General features: G+C 34.6%; 1 protein-coding gene across 1 annotated transcript in view; it reads left to right on the top strand.

Annotated features, from left to right (window-relative positions):
• The window catches only part of LOC121535198 (T cell receptor alpha chain constant), a 42107-nt gene extending 25553 nt beyond the window's left edge, over positions 1-16554 (top strand). Inside the window, exons 2-5 of the mRNA XM_045206292.1 lie at positions 15206-15400; positions 15566-15610; positions 15736-15843; positions 16028-16554. Of these exons, the coding sequence (XP_045062227.1) occupies positions 15206-15400; positions 15566-15610; positions 15736-15842 (347 nt within the window). The 3' untranslated portion in view covers position 15843; positions 16028-16554. The remainder of the gene's footprint in view (positions 1-15205; positions 15401-15565; positions 15611-15735; positions 15844-16027) is intronic.
• Positions 16555-21674: the final 5120 nt, after the last annotated feature.

Below are 21674 nucleotides of genomic sequence, written 5' to 3'. Positions count from 1 at the left end.
TGCAAACTGATAGATTTAGTCAACCAAAACACAAGTTAGTTCTCTATGAGTAATTGCTAAGGGATCTAACACTGTGTGACAAGTGCGAACAAACTTATATTCGGTCAAGGAATAAAGCTGACTATTGACTCACGTAAGTGCAAATGCATTTAAAAGGTTGGATTAATCATGGTTGTGCAACATAACATTATGAAAACATATATATGAATATTGATAATATTGGAATAAATGGAAAAACAGCATATAAAACAAGATTAACTAGTCTTTCCCCAAAATGTTTATGTAATGTGGGTTCTAGTTGTGTGACTACTGATGGCCTAAAAATCATATTTGGATCATGCACAAAATTAATTGTTGACTCAAGTAAGTTCGTTACATTCAATATTAATGTAGTGTTGAGAAATGGAACAAAGTTGACTGACAATTCACATACAAATGCACAAACTACACATTGTCACATATTTTAGCTGCCAATTTATAATATGTGCCAAAAACAGATATTAATAATGTAGCTCATATATCCATAACCCCAGCAACTACTCATATGTAGCATCTGGTCATCTGCACTGTAAAAACTGCATTGGTTCAACGTAAAAACAGAAGTTTCCTGGCTGTCTAAATGTTTAAGTTGTCAACTCAGAGAATCAAGTTTAGTTGACAAAACTAGGTCATAAACTACTAGTGACATTATAATATACAAATTCATCCAACTTAACGTTAACTCATATTTTTAAGTTCATCTAGCTAAAACATTTACAGTGATAGTTTTTGCTCAGCCTGCTTTTAGTGTGTGTATGTTGGAGGAGGAAAGATCATCTTTGGCAGTGGAACATCACTGTTTGTAGAAACAAGTAAGCAACCATGTTGAAATGTCTTAATTTAGTGGAAGTGGCTTTGATTTGAAAGACTTACAGTAGGATTGCATAAGACAACTGAAGCATTAAATAGGCAATTACAAGTTGAGTGTCATTTGAACTATAGACTTAGTTCTCATATCGTTACAATCCAAATTCCTAATCATGTATTTGCTTAGATATCAAACACTGTGTGACTGTTGGGGTCAGAGTGGTGTTTGGGCATGGAACAAAGTTGATGGTCATTCCAAGTAAGTGCGTAAACAAGATAGTGGTGTGGATTATCATAAATGTATTGCATTTCATGAATGGCTGTCAGTATTTGCACAAAACATAAGCTATCAATTATCAATAACTCCATTAAGAGTGGTTGCTCCATGGTGACTCTGGTCTCGCTGTGATCGTTTTTGTTGAGCCTATTTTTAGTGTGTGAATGTTGGAGCGAAGAAGCTCATCTTTGGGAGTGGAACATCACTATCTGTAGAGACAAGTAAGACATCATATTTAATTTAGGATTAATTGATTTACTAGCTTGATCAAATTGACCCTGGCAAAACTGTAGATTGAGGAAGTCAACATTCTTTTGAATGTCATAATACACATGTCTTGTGACAACAATTGCTGAGACACCACATTTACTCTAATCAAGAGTGAGCAAAGTCATCAAATTAGTTTGTTTAAAAAATCCATAAAAAAGAGATTTGCAAATTACTGCATTATCTTACAATTAAAACATTGATGAGTGTACCAACCCCAAATATTGTGAAACAGTGTTTATGTTATGCCATATGTTACTGTGTGAATGATGGAACTCGAAAGATGATCTTTGGAACTGGAACAACACTCTCAATACAATCTAGTAAGGAGACAAATGTCATGTATTTCACATTTATGGAAATATGTTTATTTTGAAGAAACACTGGTTTGAAGTCCATGTACAGCTATATTTAGTGGAATTTGACATTTTCCTTGAAATAGGAATCAAATACAACCATGCTTCCCAAATCCATGTCCAAATCAAACATTTTGATTCTGTGACAAGTCATGTGTTTTTAACTGATTACTAAAGTGGGGAAGATAGTTATTGGTCAGGCTTGATGTATTGTGTGACTGCATCTGGAATCCAGAAAGTCCTATTTGGATCTGGAACTAAACTGGTCATTAAGACAAGTGAGTGCTTCTAGCTGATTATACACAGAATATATTTAATATGCTTTGTCTTGTCAAAAATATCACCAATTATACTCTCCCACTACTGCATGTTTATATGTTTAAAGTCTAGACACCCAAAGATGAATCAATGTACTCTTAATTGGACAATATTCCAACCAAATTCCTATAATTAGTAAGTCACTAATGTTATCTCCTTTGTGATACATTTTGTTAAATGACATAATAACTTGAACCAGTAATCGCTAAGAGATGCAACAGTGTGTGACTTATGAAGCCAACAAACTTGTATTTGGACTTGGCACAAAGATTACGGTTTATTCCAGTAAGTATTCCAAATAGAATTCAATTGAACATCAAAAAGACATACAAAAAAGGAATGTAAAAAAGCACAAAGGTGTTAGTGTTTTTTTGATTGGCCATACTTACTGTGTGAATGATGGAACATGGAAGCTGATCTTTGGAGCTGGAACACAACTAAATGTAGAATCTAGTAAGACTATCTTTCATCTCTTTCACAAAGAGAATGTTGATTCTTAAAAGCCATGTTTGTTACGTAAACATTTAGGATAATAGTATTTAGATATGGTTGATGTAAATGTCTTCATAGACACTCTAGAAAGCATGCAATCTCAAAATCTCCTTTAGGAGATATACGAACAGGGAAAAGTAAGAAAAAAAACTATCCACTCAATTCCTTGCTCTCTAAAGCGATACAAATAATGATATCTGTTAAGAAATAAATGTTTTCATTAAATGTGTCAACAACAAAAAAGTCAAACAAAATAGGATAGTGATCTGAACTATCACACAATTATAACCTGGAATAGATTGTGGAGTAGGTTATTGTTGAGTACTAATACAATGTGTGAATGGCAACAACCGGAAAGTAATATTTGGAGCAGGAACAAAATTGATAATTGAAACAAGTGAGTATTTTTTCTAATAATATTAATTTGTCAGCAAAAACAAACCTTTTGTTGGTTCATTTGTTATGATGCAGCTGGCATGTAAACTTTCAAATGATGAGAACGATGGATGGAACAAAATCTACTTTGGGGTGGGCACAAAAGTTATTATTCAGCCAGGTTGAAATTGACAAACAAAATAAAATAGTGATCTGATATATTTACCCACTGTCCAAACAGATTTAGTATAATACTTTTAGTAACCATTTATCTGGAAAGTATTCTAGAGATGCATTTATTGATGTTCTATAAACTATCATACAATTATAACCTGGAGTAAACTGTGGAGTAAGTTATTGTTGAGTACTAATTCAATGTGTGAATGCTAACAACTGGAAAGTAATATTTGGAGCAGGAACTAAATTGATAATTGAATCAAGTGAGTATTTTTCAAATAAGTATAATTTTACAGCAGCAACAAACATTTTGTTGGTTTATTTGTTATGAAGCAGTGGGTATTCACATTTTCAAATTATATGAATGATCGATGGAACAAAATCTACTTTGGGCTGGGATATTGTTCAGCCAGGTTAAAATTGTATGACGTTTATCAGAAATAAATGAAGCGGTGAGAGTATTGACATTCTTGATAAAATGTATATGGAAAATAAATCTTACTGTAGGCCTATGATCAAATGGTCAGTCAAATCATGTCAACAGATAAGGTTTTTGTCATGAGGCCATTGGCTGTGTGAATACTGGAAATAAGATAATATTTGGAGTCGGAACCCAACTAATTATACAAGCAAGTAAGTTGATGAAATATTATGCATAATTACTTGTTTCAAACATTTTATTAGGGTCAATAAATTGTGAGTTAGGATTTTCACATGAACTGTTTCTCTTAATTGATACATCAGGTTAAAAGGATAGGGAAAATAGAGATCTCCCAATTATAAGAAAAAAAAAACATGTTAAAATGACAAAGTAAAACATATAATGGAATATGATGACAATAGGATAACTATTAGGTTCACTTGACAGGTTTGAAACCTTAATTTCTTTGTATGGACTAAGCCTTTTAGTCTTTGAATATGAACACACATATACAATACTACTTTAAAGTGTAAAACATTACTTAATAAGTTAGTGAACCACCTCATACAACATTTCTACATTTTTGAGAATGTGAGAACTCTGAAGTGTTTTCATGGGAAAAGTTATCTCATTGATGTTGTTAAGGAAGGTTTATGCAATGGGGCAAAGTGTTGTGTGAATTCTGGATATAAATTCTGCAATTCTGCAAAATAACCTTTGGGAGCGGCACAAAATTGATAATAGATTCAAGTAAGTTAATTTACTTGACTAGAAATACTATTATTTTATATTTCAAGATGTGATATTTAAATAAAGGCAATTCCTTATTGTGGGATAACTATGTTACTATTTCTATGCAATTATAAAGTAATCACTAAATTACTATATAACAACATGTTCATGATATGTTGTTACTAGTGCAATTACATTGTTACTATAGAAGTAGTAACTAAACAACTCAATGTAAAGTGTTACCAAATCCAGTAGAAAAAAACTATTAGAAGATTAATCATAACTATTGATAGAATGAGGCAAATATTTTCTAGTTCATATCTGTAAACTACTAGATCTTTAAAGCATCAATTTTCAGTTTGGAATTCCCATTAAACATCTATCATTGTTGGGTTGTTTTTGCAACCAGAGATATCATTGTGTGAATAACAACTTAAACAAAATCACATTCGGATCTGGAACAAAAGTTGTTGTCTTGTCGAGTAAGTGCAATATCTACATAGCAATAAGTAATACTAGCTATATTTGTACTGTCTAAACCTATTCATATTTGATATTATATCACTAGATATCAGTAGACTACACACTGTACAGCATTGTAAGCAACACATTTCTATATCAATTAACAATTTAACTATTAATGTGGACCTCAGACCATTAACCAATACGCATCAGATCCAAATCAATATTATCATGTTCTTGATAGTCATACCTTGACGTCACAGAGAAAGTATACATGAAAAGTATACATGAAGTTTGTCAGAATAGATCTAAAGTTATTTTGACCAATACTAATTCAGTCATGTGAGTACTTTGAAATGCTAAAACTCTCTGAACTTTGCAAATACTATAATAAAATAATTATAATAATATTATTGTAATTAGATAATTTTCTTCTGTAGAGCATATCTTTTAAGTAGATCTTTAAAACATCAAGTTGCAGTTAAATATTTCAGTTTTTGCAACCTGACATATCATTGTGTGAATACCAACAACATCAAAATCATATTTGGATTTGGTACAAAACTTGTTGTGCTGTCAAGTAAGTGTATATTAAAATAAGTATTACATTTTAAGTAATAAACCTTAAAATGTTTTGTTTTATTTGACATTTCATCAGAGACCACAGTGTCGTTGTCAACAGATTTAAACATTTAAATAAATATCGTCGTTGCAATCACACCCCTTCAAAATATATATATTCTTTTGATACAAAAAAAGTTTTATGTAAAATCTGTGAAAATCTCTTTATTCCATTTTTACTACAGTTTTCTTTTGATGAAGCTAGATAAAGAAACAATTCTTGCTCACAGTTAATGCACTGTGTGACTGGAACAGGAATCAATAAACACATTTTTGGAACTGGAGTAAAGATCACTATTGAGGCCAGTACTCCATTTGAAACATCCTATAAAACCTTACTCTTAGGTGATAATGTTGGGGAAACGGAACGAAGTTGAATGTAAAAAATGTCATAAAAACAGAAGTTATAAATGTTGAAATATATATAAAAATAACAGTCATAGTTTTGCTCAGCCTGTTTTTAGTGTGTGTCTTGGAGGAGGAAAATATAACATTTGGCAGTGGAACGTCACTGTTTGTAGAAACAAGTAAGAAACCATGTTAATTAGTGGAAGTGGCTTTGGTTTGAAAGACCTACAGTAAGGTTGCAGAAGACAACTAAAGCAAGTAGGCCTAGCATTAAATAGGCAATTACAAATGGTAAATGTTAAAATTATATCTGAGATACTCGTTTTTCTATTCTCACAAGTTGAGTGTCATTTGAAATATATACTAAATTCACCAATCCTGACAATCTAAACTCATAATCATGTATTTCAAATCAAATCAAAGTGTATTTGCCACATGCGCCGAATACAACAGGTGTAGACATTACCGTGAAATGCTTACTTACAGCCCTTAACCAACAATGCATTTATTTTTTAATAAAAAAGTAAAATAAAACAACAACAACAACAACAACAAAAAAGTGTTGAGAAAAAAAGAGCAGAAGTTAAATATATTAACAGTAGGGAGGCTATATACAGGGGGGTACAGAGTCAATGTGCGGGGGCACCGGCTAGTTGAGGTAGTTGAGGTAATATGTACATTTGGGTAGAGTTAAAGTGACTATGCATAAATAATTAACAGAGTAGCAGCAGCGTAAAAAGATGGGGTGGGGGGGGCAGTGCAAATAGTCCGGGTAGCCATGATTAGCTGGTCAGGAGTCTTATGGCTTGGGGGTAGAAGCTGTTGAGAAGCCTTTTGGACCTAGACTTGGCTCTCCGGTACCGCTTGCCGTGCGGTAGCAGAGAGAACAGTCTATGACTAGGGTGGCTGGAGTCTTTGACAATTTTGAGGGCCTTCCTCTGATACCGCCTGGTATAGAGGTCCTGGATGGCAGGAAGCTTGGCCCCAGTGATGTACTGGGCCGTACGCACTACCCTCTGTAGTGCCTTGCGGTCGGAGGCCGAGCAGTTGCCATACCAGGCAGTGATGCAACCAGTCAGGATGCTCTCGATGGTGCAGCTGTATAACTTTTTGAGGATCTGAGGACCCATGCCAAATATTTTCAGTCTCCTGAGGGGGAATAGACTTTGTCGTGCCCTCTTCACGACTTTCTTGGTGTGTTTGGACCATGATAGTTTGTTGGTGATGTGGACACCAAGGAAATTGACGATCTCAACCTGTTCCACTACAGCCCCGTCGATGAGAATGGGGGCGTGCTCAGTCCTCTTTTTTTTCCTGTAGTCCACAATCATCTCCTTTGTCTTGGTCACGTTGAGGGAGAGGTTGTTATCCTGGCACCACATGGCCAGGTCTCTGACCTCCTCCCTATAGGCTGTCTCATCGTTGTCGATGATCAGGCCTACCAATGTTGTGTCGTCAGCAAACTTAATGATGGTGTTGGAGTCATGCCTGGCCATGCAGGCATGGGTGAACAGGGAGTACAGGAGGGGACTGAGCACGCACCCCTGAGGTGCCCCCATGTTGAGGATCAGCGTGGCAGATGTGTTGTTACCTACCCTTACCACCTGGGGGTGGCCCGTCAGGAAGTCCAGGATCTAGTTGCAGAGGGAGGTGTTTAGTCCCAGGATCCTTAGCTTAGTGATGAGCTTTGAGGGCACTATGGTGCCTAAGCATTTTATTTGCTTAGATATCAAACACTGTGTGACTGTCGGAGTCAACAAAGTTGTGTTTGGGCAGGGAACAAAGTTGACGGTCAATTCAAGTAAGTGCATAAACAAGATAGTGGTGTGGATCATCATAAATGTATAGCATTTAAAGAACGTCTATCAGTATTTGAACAAAAAATGTTATCAATTATCAATAACTCCATTAAGAGTAGTCGCTACTTGGTAACTCTGGTCTATCTGTGATCGTTTTTGTTGAGACAGTTTTTAGTGTGTGGATGTTGGAGTGGGAAAGCTCATTTTTGGAAGTGGATCATTACTATCTGTAGAGATAAGTAAGAAACAACAAATATTAAATCTTGCCTTATCTGGGGATGAGATTTATTGATTTACTAGGTTGATCTCATCAACTCTTGAAAGATAATTATACTGTAGATCAATAAATCAATAATATTTTAATTATCAACCTTCTTAACAAATATTGGATGTAGACTGAAGTGATTCAATATCTAATTGGTTTAATCCAGAGACTTCATTTTTATATTCCTAACTTTATTGAAACAATTGAAGCTTTAATACAGTATGCATGCTGAAAACAAATAGTTTTTTGGTTAAGGCCCAAGCATTGTGTGACTGACTCTGGACTGAGGAAGGTCATTTTTGGAAAAGGAATTGAATTGATCATTGAAACCAGTGAGTAATTCCTGACCTTGGTTGATTCTTTTAATCACAAATGACGTAATACTTCAGGCTGATGATTTATGGCAATGTTAAGTGAACTCAATGTGTTTGAAGGGAAAATATCAATGATCCAAATTAATTTGATTAAAAGCAGTATCCCACTTCACAAACTTTTAAAAGTTAAACATTGATGAGTGGTCCCAACCCCTATAGTGAAAAAGTGTTTCTGTTATGTTGTATGGTACTGTGTGAATGATTGGACTCAAAGACTGATCTTTGGAAGTGCAACCACGCTGTCAATACAATCTAGTAAGGCCCTACATTTCACTCACTATTTCATATTTCTGAAAATTGGAATCAAATACAACCATTTTTTCCAAATCAATGTCCAAGTCAAAGATTTTGATTCTGTGGAAAGTCCTGCATTTTAAACTAATTACACTAAATTGGGGGAGATGGTTATTGGTCAGGCTTGATGTATTGTGTGACTGCATCTGGAATCCCGAAAGTCCTATTTGGACCTGGAACTAAACTGTTCATTAAGACAAGTGAGTACTTCTAGCTGATTATACACAGTAGATACTGTATATATTTTGTTTTGTCAAAAATTGCATCAATTATTCTATCCCACTAATATAACACATGTTGATAGTATTTGCATCCACTCAAAAATGAATCATTATAATCTTAATTCAAAAAGAATCCAACCAAACTACTATCATTTTGCACTATAATTTGTAAATCAGTAATGTGAGCTCATTTTTAATATGTTTTGTTTAAATTAGATAATACACTAACTTGCACCAGTAATTGCTAAGAGATGCAACACAGTGTGACTTATGGAGCCAACAAACTTATATTTGGACTTGGCACAAAGATGACAGTTTATTCCAGTAAGTATTCCAAATATATTCCAAGTACATCAAATAATTTATTCAAAAAATGATTGTAAAAAAGCACAAAGGTGTCAATGTTTTTTGATTTGCCATTCTTATTGTGTCAATGATAGAACATGGAAGCTGATCTTTGGAAGTCGAACACAACTATATGTAGAATCTAGTAAGACTGTCTTTCACCTCTTTCGCTAAGAGAATTTCATTTCTTTAAAAGGCTTGTTTGTTACACAAACATTCAATAGTATTTAGATATGGTTAATGTAAATGTCCTCATAGACACTCTAGAAATCATGCAATCCTTAAAATCAAAACAATGAACACTTAATTCCTTGTTTTCTAATGTAATACGATGGACGATGTCTATTAAGAAATTATTTATTGCATTAAATATTTCTAAACAAATTGACAAACAAAATAGGATAGTGATCAGATATATTTACCCACTGTCCAAACACATTTTTAATAATACATTTAGTAACCATTTATATGGAAATGATTCTGTAGATGCATTTATGGATGTTCTATAAGCTATCACACAATTACAACCTGAAGTAGATTGTGGAGTGGGTTATTGTTGAGTACTAATACAATGTGTGAATGCTAACAACCAGAAAGTCATATTTGGAGCAGGAACTAAATTGATAATTGAAATAAGTGAGTATTTAATATATGTATTAATTTAACAGCAGCAACAAACCTTTATTTGGCTTATTTGTTATGATGCAGTGGGTTTTCAAATTTTCAAATTATGTGAATGATGGATAGGACAAAATGTACTTTCAGCAGGTTCAGCCAGGTTAAAATGTAATTACCTTAATCAGAAATAAGTCAAGCGGTGAGAGTATTGACAATCTTGCCTAAATGTATATGGAAAATAAATCTTATTGTAGGCCTATAATCAAATGGTCAGTCAAATCATGTTAACAGGTAGGGTTCTTGTAATGAGGCCATTGGCTGTGTGAATACTGGATATAAGATAACATTTGGAGTTGGAACCCAACTAATTACACAAGCAAGTAAGTTGATGAAAAATTATGCAAAATTACTTCATTCAAACATTTTATTACATTCAATTGATTGTGAGTTAGGATTTTCACGTTAGCTGTTTGACTCTTGATACATTAGGTTAAAATGATAGTGAAAATAGAGATTTCCAAATTAAAATTATGAAGTAAAACATAGAATATTTTGACAAAATAATAACTATTAGGTACACTTGACAGGTTTAAAACTTTAATTGTATGTTAGGACCAAGCCTTTTAGTCTTTGAATATGAACACACATCTTCAATATTACTTCAAAGTGTAAAATGTTGCTTAACAAGTTAATGAACTACCTCATACAAATATCTACATGTTTGAAAATGTGAGAACCCTGAAGTGTTTTCATGTAGAAAGTTATCCCATTGATGTTGTTAAGGAAGGTTTTGCAATGGGGCAAAATGTTGGACATGGTAGAATAACCTTTGTGAGCGACACAAAATTGATAATAGAACAAAACTTGCTGTCTGGAACAAAACTTGTTGTCCTGTTGAGTAAGTGCTATATCTACATAGTAATAAGTAATACTAGATACATTTGTACTGTATTGTTTTAACAGATTCATGTTTGATACTATATCACTAGATATCAGTACACTACACACATCATTGTTAGCAACACATTTCTATAACTGAATATATTGACAATTCAACTATTCATGTTGGCCACCGACCATTCACCAATACACATCAGACCCAAATCAATGTTATCATTTTGCTGATAGCCATACCTTGAAGTCACAGAAAATCTTAGAAAGTATACATGTGACGTATAAATGAAGTCTGACAGAACAGACATAATGCTAATTCAGTCATGTGAGTACCTTGAAATGCTAACTCTAATAATTACATAATGATATGTTAATATAATTTAAATTATAGAATGTTCTTCTCTAGAGCATATCTAATAAGTAGATCTTAAAAACATTAGATTTCTAATAAATTATTTTGGGGTCACAAATCATTGTGTGAATAACAACAACTTCAAAATCATATTTGTATCTGGAACAAAACTTGTTGTCCTGTCACGTAAGTGTTTATTAAAATAAGTATTATATTTTAAATAATATAACTTTATATGTTTTGTTACGACACAGTGTCGTTGTCAACAGATTTAAACTTGCAAATAGATATTGTCGATCTCGCACCACTTAAAATATTATTATTTTTAAATACAGAACTATTTTATATGTAAAATCTGTGAAAATCTCTGTATTCTATTTCTACTACAGTTTTCATTTGATGTAGTTAGCTAAAGAAATGGTTATTGCTCACAGTTAATGCACTGTGTTAGTGGAACAGGAATCAAGAACACTATTGACGCCAGTAAGTGCTACATTTGAAACAATTTTAGGTGATTTTACTGGTCCAGTATTATTACAAATGGTTAACAAAGTACCCTTTGGTTAGAATACCAAAGTTTTGTATTTCCAATATCAGAGGGCCACGTCGTAGTTGACTGAGGGCCTAATTCTAATTTGGGATCATGGTACATGATTTGAATTTTCATTCAAATCTCCCATTAAATCAATGCATGATTAACACAATATCCTATGTATGTGCTTGTATCTATAAGTTAAGATGCAGTCCCTAGTGGTCATATAGGAACAGATAGTAAAGTGTAAAATCTGGAGATAGCTACATGAATGTCACTTCATAAAGAAACCTGCCAAAGAAGTCAGGGGTTAAGCAATAAACCTGACACTGACCTTGTTAATGGTGTATGTGGTGTTTGTATATTGATGTTCGGGGTATATAATTCGCCAACATAATTTGGTTATTTTTCCATAAGAAATTTGTTACAGAAACAACAACAGGTTTTTGTGGGTAGGTCTATGTCTGTGTGACTAGTAATATTACACTTTTTCTTCAAACAAACAAATTACAAACAAACTCGTATTTTTTGGTGGGATGGAATTTTCGCCTGACTGGTGACATCACCAGGTAGGAAATTAGTTAAAAGACCAATAAGTAAGAGAGCTCCAAACCTCTCCACCAATAAGAGCCAGTTTTCAGTTTTCCCCTCCCGACTCAGACCACTCCCAGATAGTCCTAGCTAAATTCTTGCTTGAGAAATTGCTCTTCGGTAAGATTTATTTATTTTTAACCACTTCAATTGAAAAGAATCATAGTAACGTTCTTAATTGTTACCCAGAAGTTATTTGATATTGAGATAAAACAGCTGCATTGGACCCTTAACTGACGTAACATAATTATTTATTTGAAATGCTCTGCATTTAATTCATTCATGATAGGTTAAATGAATAATAAGATAGAAAATAAGATAAAGATCAAAACCAAATTAAACTATTAGAGTATAATGACATTATATGAAGTTAATAACTATTATGTACAGTTCATAAGTTTGAAACTTTAATTGTAGGTGAGAACAAAGCCTTTAAGTCTTTGAGTGTGAACAGAAATATTTAATCCTTGAATGATTAATGAATCAATTAGTCAACAACATCCAAATATCTGAATTTATGAGAATGGCAGAGCCCAGGAGTGCTTTCATGGGAAAGCTATTCCATTCACATTTTAGAGGGGGGTTTATGTAATGGGGAAAAGTGTTGTGTGAATTCTGGATATGACAAAGTAACCTTTGGGAGCGGCACAAAATTAATAATTGATTCAAGTAAGTCCATTTACTAATAATACTTTACTAATATTTGGTATTTCAAGATTTGGTATTTCAATAAAGGCAGTTTCTTGTTGTGGGGTAAAAAAAATATTATTGGGTTGTTTCTGCAATCGGACATATCATTGTGTGAATAACAACTTCAACAAAATCATATTTGGATGTGGAACAAAATGTGTTGTTCTGTCGAGTAAGTGCAATATCTACATAGTATTACGTAATACTATTTACATTTGTACTATACTGTTTAAACAATTCATGTTTGATATTTTATCAGAGACCATACACTATACAACATTGTAAGCAACACATTTCTATAACTCAATTAACGATTCAGCTATTCATGTAGGCCACCTATCATTAACCAACATACATCAGATTCAAATGAATTGTATCATGTTATTGATAGCCAATTAATGATATGTGAAAGTATACATGAAGTCTGACAGAGCAGATCTAAACTTGTTTTGATCAATACTAAATCAGTAATGTGAGAACCTCAGTCTTGAAACGCTAAATCTCTGAACTTTGCAAATTCTAAATTCTAAGAGGAAGCTGGAGTACTTTTTGTAAAACTACATACGAGCTTACGTAAAGTCTAGTTGTTTGTTTTTGTAATGAGGCCAATGTCTGTGTGACAAGTGGATTCAAAATAACATTTGGAAATGGCATTGAACTAATTGTGCATTCAAGTAAGTTTATAATGTGTCTACGATAGTAGTAGCAGCTGTAGCTATAGTAGTAGTAGTAGCAGCAATAAATATCATAGAAAATATATCTTAAAAATGATGTATGTGTACGTGGTAACATTTTACATTTAATTTGCTACTATATCTGTGAAGTAGGGCTTTAAGTACCTATGGTGATTATTGGTAGACATTTATACATCATCGTTATTATAATAATTACAATATATATAAAAACACACCAGTTTAACAAATTGGTTTCCATAGTTTGTTTTTGTATGAGAATATGTTATTGTGTGAATGAGTATCAGAAGATCACATTTGGTTCAGGAACCAACGTTTTCATTATGACAAGTAAGTTTAAAATACCAGAATTATCCAATTTGTAAGCTATTAGTTTTGAGTAAAAAGTATCTTAAAGAAAAATTTGCTCAAAGTCATCTGAAAATGGTGTAACAGTAGATCACAGTACAGTACTTCAGAGAAACATTATAAACATATTGCACATTGACAAAAATTACAAATAAATATTGTCAATCTTGCCACAAAAATAGCAATTGCTTGAAATAGTAAACTACTTCATATGTACATTCAGTGAATTGAACATATTTACATATAATTTAGAATTGATAAAAAATGGAATGTATATATTCATCTTTATTTAAATCACGCTACAGATTTCATTTGATGTAGCTAGCTAAAGAAAAATGGTATTGCTCACAGCTAATGCACTGAGTGACTGGAACAGGAATCAATAAACTTGTTTTTGGAACTGCAGTAAAGATCACTATTGAGGCAAGTAAGTACTACATTTGAAACATCCTATGTAAAATCTTACTCTTACGTGATTTAAATGATCCAGTATTATTACAAACAAAGTATTTCTGCTTAGAACACCAAAGGTTTGTAATGTCTGTGTGTCCGAATCCTAATTTGAGATCATGGGGCATGACTTGAATTTTTCCTCAAATCTCCCATTAAATCAATGCATGATTAATGCAATATCCTAACTCTGTGCGTGCATCTATAAGTTAAGATGCAGCCCCTAGTGGTCATATAGGAACAGATAAAGTGTAAAAACTGGAGATAGCTACCTGAATGCCACTTAATAATTATTATAATAATATGCCATTTAGCAGACACTTTTATCCAAAGCGACTTACAGTCATGTATGCATACATTTTTACACTTCATAAAGAAACCTGACAAAGAGGTCAGGAGTTAAAGCCATAAATCTGACACTGACCTTGTTAAGGGTGTACAGTATATGTTTGATATAATTGATGTTCGGGGTATATAATTCGGCAACATAATTTGGTTATTTTTCCGTAAGAAATGTGTTACAGAAACGAAAACAGGTTTTTGTCTGTGTGACAATCTTTGGGTAAGGGATTACACTTTTTCTTCAAACAAACAAATGACAAACAAACTTTCATCATTATAGCGTACATTGGAATAGCCAAATGTGACAGCTAGCTTGATAACTGTCCCATTATGGAGTGGAATTACAGGTGGTTCAATTAAATGCGGCATCAGCATGTTCACAGTATAAGGCAAAAATTGTTCCTCTAGCTATTTGTCTGCACCACATTCTTGCAAGTTAGAGATAATGGTTTTGAGTTGTAGACTAGGATCTTGGTTGACAAGTCAGCTACCACCATTTTGCCAATATCAGTGTGTCCATGTTATATTTTTGGAAAAAATATTATATCAGTTAATTTTGGAAATGCTTAGACATAGTTAACCGATGTAACATAATTCTTTACTCGACATGCTTTGCATTGTCATGATGACACTATATTAAATCCAACCAAGATATTAGACACGGAGGCCCAAGTTCTTAATAAATGTTTATTTTTGTGTTTTACAGGAGATAAACATGAACCATCCTACTACACGTTGAACTCAAAAAGCAATGAACGCAATTACACAGCTTGCCTGGCTACAGATTTCAGCGCACACAATGCTACCGACAGTGAGACCTTGTTCAATGGGACAGAGGCCACCAGAGTGAATGGGGACAGCTACTACAGCCAGGTTGCCCTCGGAGATAAATGCAAAAATGGTACGTTTTGGAAGTGTGTATACCTACAATGATGCCGAATCACAGCATATTACCGTATGTATGTGCACTCATTGTGAAAATCACTTGTGTAGATTAATATGTCAATTATGAATGTTGCCCCTAACCATACAACATACTTAACTATTTATTTTCTCTATTTGGCAGATGGTGGTTCAGGGAAATGTACAGCAGACTTGTATTTTGACACAGGTACATATCAGAGCATTTTCCCTCCTAAATTGTGATATGATCAAATGTCTTTACAAATATCAACCTAATTGGCACCTGTTGCTTATGATATAAGATATTGATCATTATGGTATTTCCATTTCTAGATCCAAAGATCAACTTCCTATCCTTGACCATTCTGGGCCTGAGAATTCTGTTCCTGAAGACCATCGTTTTCAACGTGCTGATGACTCTTCGACTATGGATGAGTTAGAGTGAGTTCATGGTTTCACAGTTTCTCTTTATAACTGAATCTGCAAGGCATAACATGCTTTTGTGATTTAATATTGTCATGGGAAGGTATATTGTGAACAAGACAATATTTAGCATGACACACCTCTGAAGATGTGTATGTGTATATCATGCATTAATATGTTAGTTGTATTTATATATTTTCAGAAGATGGCATCAGTCCCTCAAAGACAACACAAGAAGTCCTTCCCAGAAGAACTATTGATTTGAATTGTAATTACATTCTAACTGTAGGAATTAATTGGAACTCATTGGAATCTCTTCATTGTCTGGACTGTCAAATACATCACTGTCCTCCCAGACAGACGTTGGTACAAATTACGACTCCGACATTGATTTGGAGAAGATATGTATGATTTGTAAACATGTTCGTAACTGTATTCTTCAAGTCATAAAGAAAATGTATTATCATTTGCTTATCTGTATATTTGTATTTTGTTCTCAAACTGTTGTGACTTGTGATAGTACATATATTTCTTTTCATTCTGCTCTCTCTTTCATTGAAATATCATGAACCTCAATTTGTATTATTCTTTAGAGTAAAAATATATAGCTAAATGTAGTGGAAATATCTAATAAATACTTCCTTTTTGTATATTGATATAAAAAATTGTCTTTGTAAAGTCTTTTGTTTTGATGAAAGTCTTAATTCAATAAATTCATTATATGGAGTTATTTGTTTTGCCTAAAGTCTGTAATGTATATTCAATGTTGATTACATTTTTAGTTCATATAGCTACTGTATCAGTTGTCACAAAAATCCTTCAAGTCTTTTCCTTCATGCCTTCATTCCTTCACAATGAGTATACCTCATAATTCCTATTAATCAGGCAACACGTCAGAATTTTTTAGAGACACACCTGATGTACTAATATAACGTTCATTAATAAGCTATTATAAATGCTTTATAAATAAGCTTTTAATGCTTATAACTTGTTACTCTAGTCTAGATGTTTATAAATGCAAGAATACCCATTTATTAACAGCATGTACACTACGTATTGATATCGATTAATGTTTATATAATATACACAAGTTAAATGACAATTATAGGATTATAATAACATTTTGATATTTTTATGAATCAAGTGTTTTTATTGTTGAATTTGTAGACGAAGAACTAAACCCCAAGTTGATTTAATCATTATACAGTATTAATATATTAATCTTTTCCAGGGTATACCAACAAAGCTGTATGAATGGAAAGTTAAACACATGGCTGGCAGCTGTCTCTGCTAAGCCTGTAAGCTTCATAAATATATCCACAACCCATTTATTATGGTTCCGCATTGGCAGCAGCTACTCTTCCTGGGGTCCAGCAAAATTAAGGCAGTTATATACAATAAAAAATAACAACATTACGTTACATTTCACAACAGATTTCACAACACATTAAGTGTGTGCCCTCAGGCCACTACTACTTCATATCTACAACACAAAATCCATGTGTTTGTGTGTTTATAGTGCTTATGTTATCGCGCACGTGTGTGTGTGTGTATGCGTGTGTCTGTGCCTGTGTGTGTGTCTCTTCACAGTCCCCGCTGTTCCATAAATCAGATTTTACTGCTTGCATGAGTTACTTGATGTGGACTATAGTTCCATGGCTCTATATAAAAATAAAATAATAAATATATAGTACTGTGCACCTCGCATAGTCTGTTCTGGACTTGGGGACTGTGAAGAGACCTCTGTTGGAATGTCTTGTCGGGTATGCATGGATGTCTGAGCTGTGTGCTGGTAGTTTAAACAGACAGTTCGGTTCATTCAACATGACAATACTTCTCACAAATACAAGTAATACTACTGGCTCAAAGTAGAGGAGAGATTGATATGCATATTATTAATGTTAGCTCTCTGTGTACATTTAAGGGCCAGCCGTACTGCCCTGTTATGGGCCAATTATAATATACCTAAGTCCCTCTTTGTGGCACCTGACCACACGACTGGACAGTAGTCCAGGTGCGACAAAACTAGGGCCTGTAGGACCTGCTACTGTTGCATCAATATGTTTTGACCATGACAGTTTACAATCCAGGGTTACACCAAGCAGTTTAGTCTCCTCAACTTCTTACATTTCCACATTATTCATTACAAGATTTAGTTAAGGTTTAGGGTTTAGTGAATGATGTGTCCCAAATACAATGCTTTTAGTTTTATAAATATTTAGGACTAACTTATTTCTTGCCACCCATTCTGAAACTGAATGCAGCTCTTTGTTAAGTGTTACAGTTATTTCACTTGCTGTCGTAGCTGACATGTATAGTGTTGAGTCATCAGCATACATAGACACACAGGTTTTACTCAGAGCCAGTGGCAGGTCAAGATTGAAAAAAGAAAGGGGCCTAGGCAGCTGCCCTGGGGAATGCCTGACTCTACCTGGATTATGTTGGAGAGGCTTCCATTAAAGAACACCCTTAGTGAATTCATAATTCATAAATCAAAGCCCTCTGTAACATGCTTGAATACAGAATTAGCACAGTTTTGCAATTTTGCTTCCAGCATTATCTTCAGCATTGTTCATACTGTAGTTCAATATACAGTGCCTTGCAAAAGTACATTTTCGTCATTTAGCAGACGCTCTTATCCAGAGCGACTTACAGTTAGTGCATACATTAATCTATTTATTTAATTTTTTTCATACTGGCCCACCGTGGGAAACAAACCCACAACCCTGGCGTTGCAAACACCATGCTCTACCAACTGAGCTACCTCCCTGCCGGCCATTCCCTCCCCTACCCTGGGCCAATTGTGCACCGCCCCATTGGTCTCCCGGTTGCGGCCAGCTACAGCAGAGCCTGGATTTCAACCAGGATCTCTAGTGGCACAGCTAGTACTGCGTTGCAGTGCCTTAGACTACTGCGCCACTCGGGGGTATTCAGAACCCTTTGATTTCTTCCCATTTTATAGTGTTACAAAGTGCGATTAAATTGATTTTATTCTAATTTTTGTCAACAATCTACACAAAATACTCTATAATGTCAAAGTAGAAGAAAAATTATAGTATAGTCCTTGCATAAGTATTCAGCTCCCTGAATCAATACATGCTAGAAACAGTTTTGGCATCGATTACAGTTGTGATTCTTCTTGGGTAAGTCCTTCAAATACAACACAAGAAATCATCCCCAGAAGAACTATTGATTTTACTATTGACCACTTCTCATCATGCTTTGCCAGAATAAAATAAAAATATTGATGAACTGTAAATACTGCAGTCAATTGCATTGTAATTACACTCTAGATGTAGGAAGTTTTACTCCTAGGAATTTCTTAATTGTTTGGATTGCGAACTAAATCTCTATCGTCACAGACACATATTGGTATAACCAAAGAATCCAAAGAATTTTACTAAACATTCGTGTAATTAATTAATTATATGGAATATGTTTTCTCCTGAAGTCTTCAAATCTTACTCAAGTCTGTCTGCTCCCACACACCAAGAATGAAGTGGAAAAAGCCTTCATTTTTAATTGAAACTGTTATACCTGTTTGTGGAACTTTGTGTGGGTGGCTGCCTAGAAACAAGTTAATGCGATCTACAGTAAATACATTCATCTCAATCATTCATCACTCAGTCATAAGTCTCAAGCAACATTTGTGCTGAGGGCAATTAAAACTGTCTGAGACACGCGCATGTACTAAAATACTAATGTAACTTTATTAATTTGCCATTATAAATGCTTTATAAATATAAATACATGCTTACAATGCTCATATTTTGTCATGTTTATACTGTAGATGTTTATGAATTCAAGAATTCGCCATTTAATAATAGCATATATAGTGTACATACTTTATGAATAATAGTAATAATACTTATATGTTAACGTTTATTAAGGAAAGTTATGTTATATAGTTCCATCAATTAAGTTGTTTTAATGTTACGTTTGTAGACACCCAATTTCTGCACAACACTAAGAACTAAACCCCAAGTTGATTTAATCATTATATGTGTCAGGGTTTTCAGGGTATACCAACAATGCTGTATGAATGGAAAGGTAAACACATGGCTGGCAGCTGCCTCTGCTATGCCTGTGAGCTCCATAAATATATCCAAAACCCCCATCCACACCACCTGTTTTCCATCCAATTAAAACCACTTACATGTCCTTTGTTTTGTTTTACATTGTCATCCTGTATTGTTTCAATTGATTACCAGGCTATTACACTGTAACATTTTAGTCGGTGTATTTAACTTATATGAGGATATTTACCATCTCTAGACTATTAAGATTTCATAATTCAAGCCCTCTGTAACATACTTGCATAAAGAGTTTAGCAATTTTTCTTCAAGCATTATCTTCAGGATTATTCCTACTGTAGTTCAATATGCAGTGCATTTGGAAAGTATTCAGACCCCTTGACTTTTTCCACATTTTGTTATGTTACAGCCTTATTCTAAAATTGATTACATAAAAAAAAAATCATCAATCTACACACAATACCCCATAATGACAAAGAGAAAACAGGTTTTTAGAATTTTCTGCACATTTATTATTAATAAAAAACAGACATACCTTATTTACATAACTATTCAGAACCTTTGCGATGAGACTTGAAATTGAGCTCAGGTGCATCCTGTTTCCATTGATCATCCTTGAGATGTTTCTACAACTTGATTGTAGTCCACCTGTGGTAAATTAAATTGATTGGACATGACAGTGCATGTCAGAGCAAAACCCAAGCCATGAGGTCGAATGAATCGTCTGTAGAGCTCAGAGACAGTACTGTTTTGCTAGCACATACTGTAATATGTTCTGGGATTCTTCCAGTGGCATTGAGGAGTACACCACATCAGTCACTGGCTTCATCAATAAGTGCATCGATGACGTCGTCCCCACAGTGATCGTACGTACATACCCCAACCAGAAGCCATGGATTACAGGCAACATCCGCACTGACCTAAAGGGTAGAGCTGCCGCTTTCAAGGAGCGGGACTCTAACCTGGAAGCTTATAAGAAATCCCGCTATGCCCTCCGACGAACCATCAAACAGGCAAAGCGTCAATACAGGACTAAGATTTAATCATACTACACCGGCTCCGACGCTCGTCGGATGTGGCAGGACTTGCAAACTATTACAGACTACAAAGGGAAGCACAGCCGCGAGCTCTCCAGTGACACGAGCCTACCAGACGAGCTAAATTACTTCTATGCTCGCTTCGAGGCAAGCAACACTGAAGCATGCATGAGAGCATCAGCTGTTCCGGACGACAGTGGGATCACGCTCTCTGTAGCCAATGTGAGTAAGACCTTTAAACAGGTTAACATTCAAAGGCCGCAGGGCCAGATGGATTACCAGGACGTGTACTCCGAGCATGCGCTGACCAACTGGCAAGTGTCTTCACTGACATTTTCAACCTGTCCCTGACTGAGTCTGTAATACCAACATGTTTCAAGCAGACCACCATAGTCCCTGTGCCCAAGAACACTAAAGTAACCTGCCTAAATGACTACCGACCTGTAGCACTCATGTCCGTAGCCATGAAGTGCTTTGAAAGGCTGGTCATAGCTCACATCAACACCATTATCACAGAAACCGTAGACCCACTCCAATTTGCATACCGCCCCAACAGATCCACAGATGATGCAATCTCTATTGCACTCCACACTGCCCTTTCCCACCTGGACAAGAGGAACACCTACGTGAGAATGCTATTCATTGACTGCAGCTCAGCGTTCGACACCATAGTGCCCTCAAAGCTCATTACTAAGCTAAGGACCCTGGGACTAAACACCTCCATCTGCAACTGGATCCAGGACTTCCTGACAGGCTGACCCCAGGTGGTAAGGGTAGG

Source organism: Coregonus clupeaformis, chromosome 21 (genome assembly GCF_020615455.1).
Source record: "Coregonus clupeaformis isolate EN_2021a chromosome 21, ASM2061545v1, whole genome shotgun sequence".
Classification (NCBI taxonomy): Eukaryota; Metazoa; Chordata; class Actinopteri; order Salmoniformes; family Salmonidae; genus Coregonus; species Coregonus clupeaformis.
Note: the sequence above shows the minus strand (reverse complement) of the source record. Positions and strands in the feature narration are given on the sequence as shown.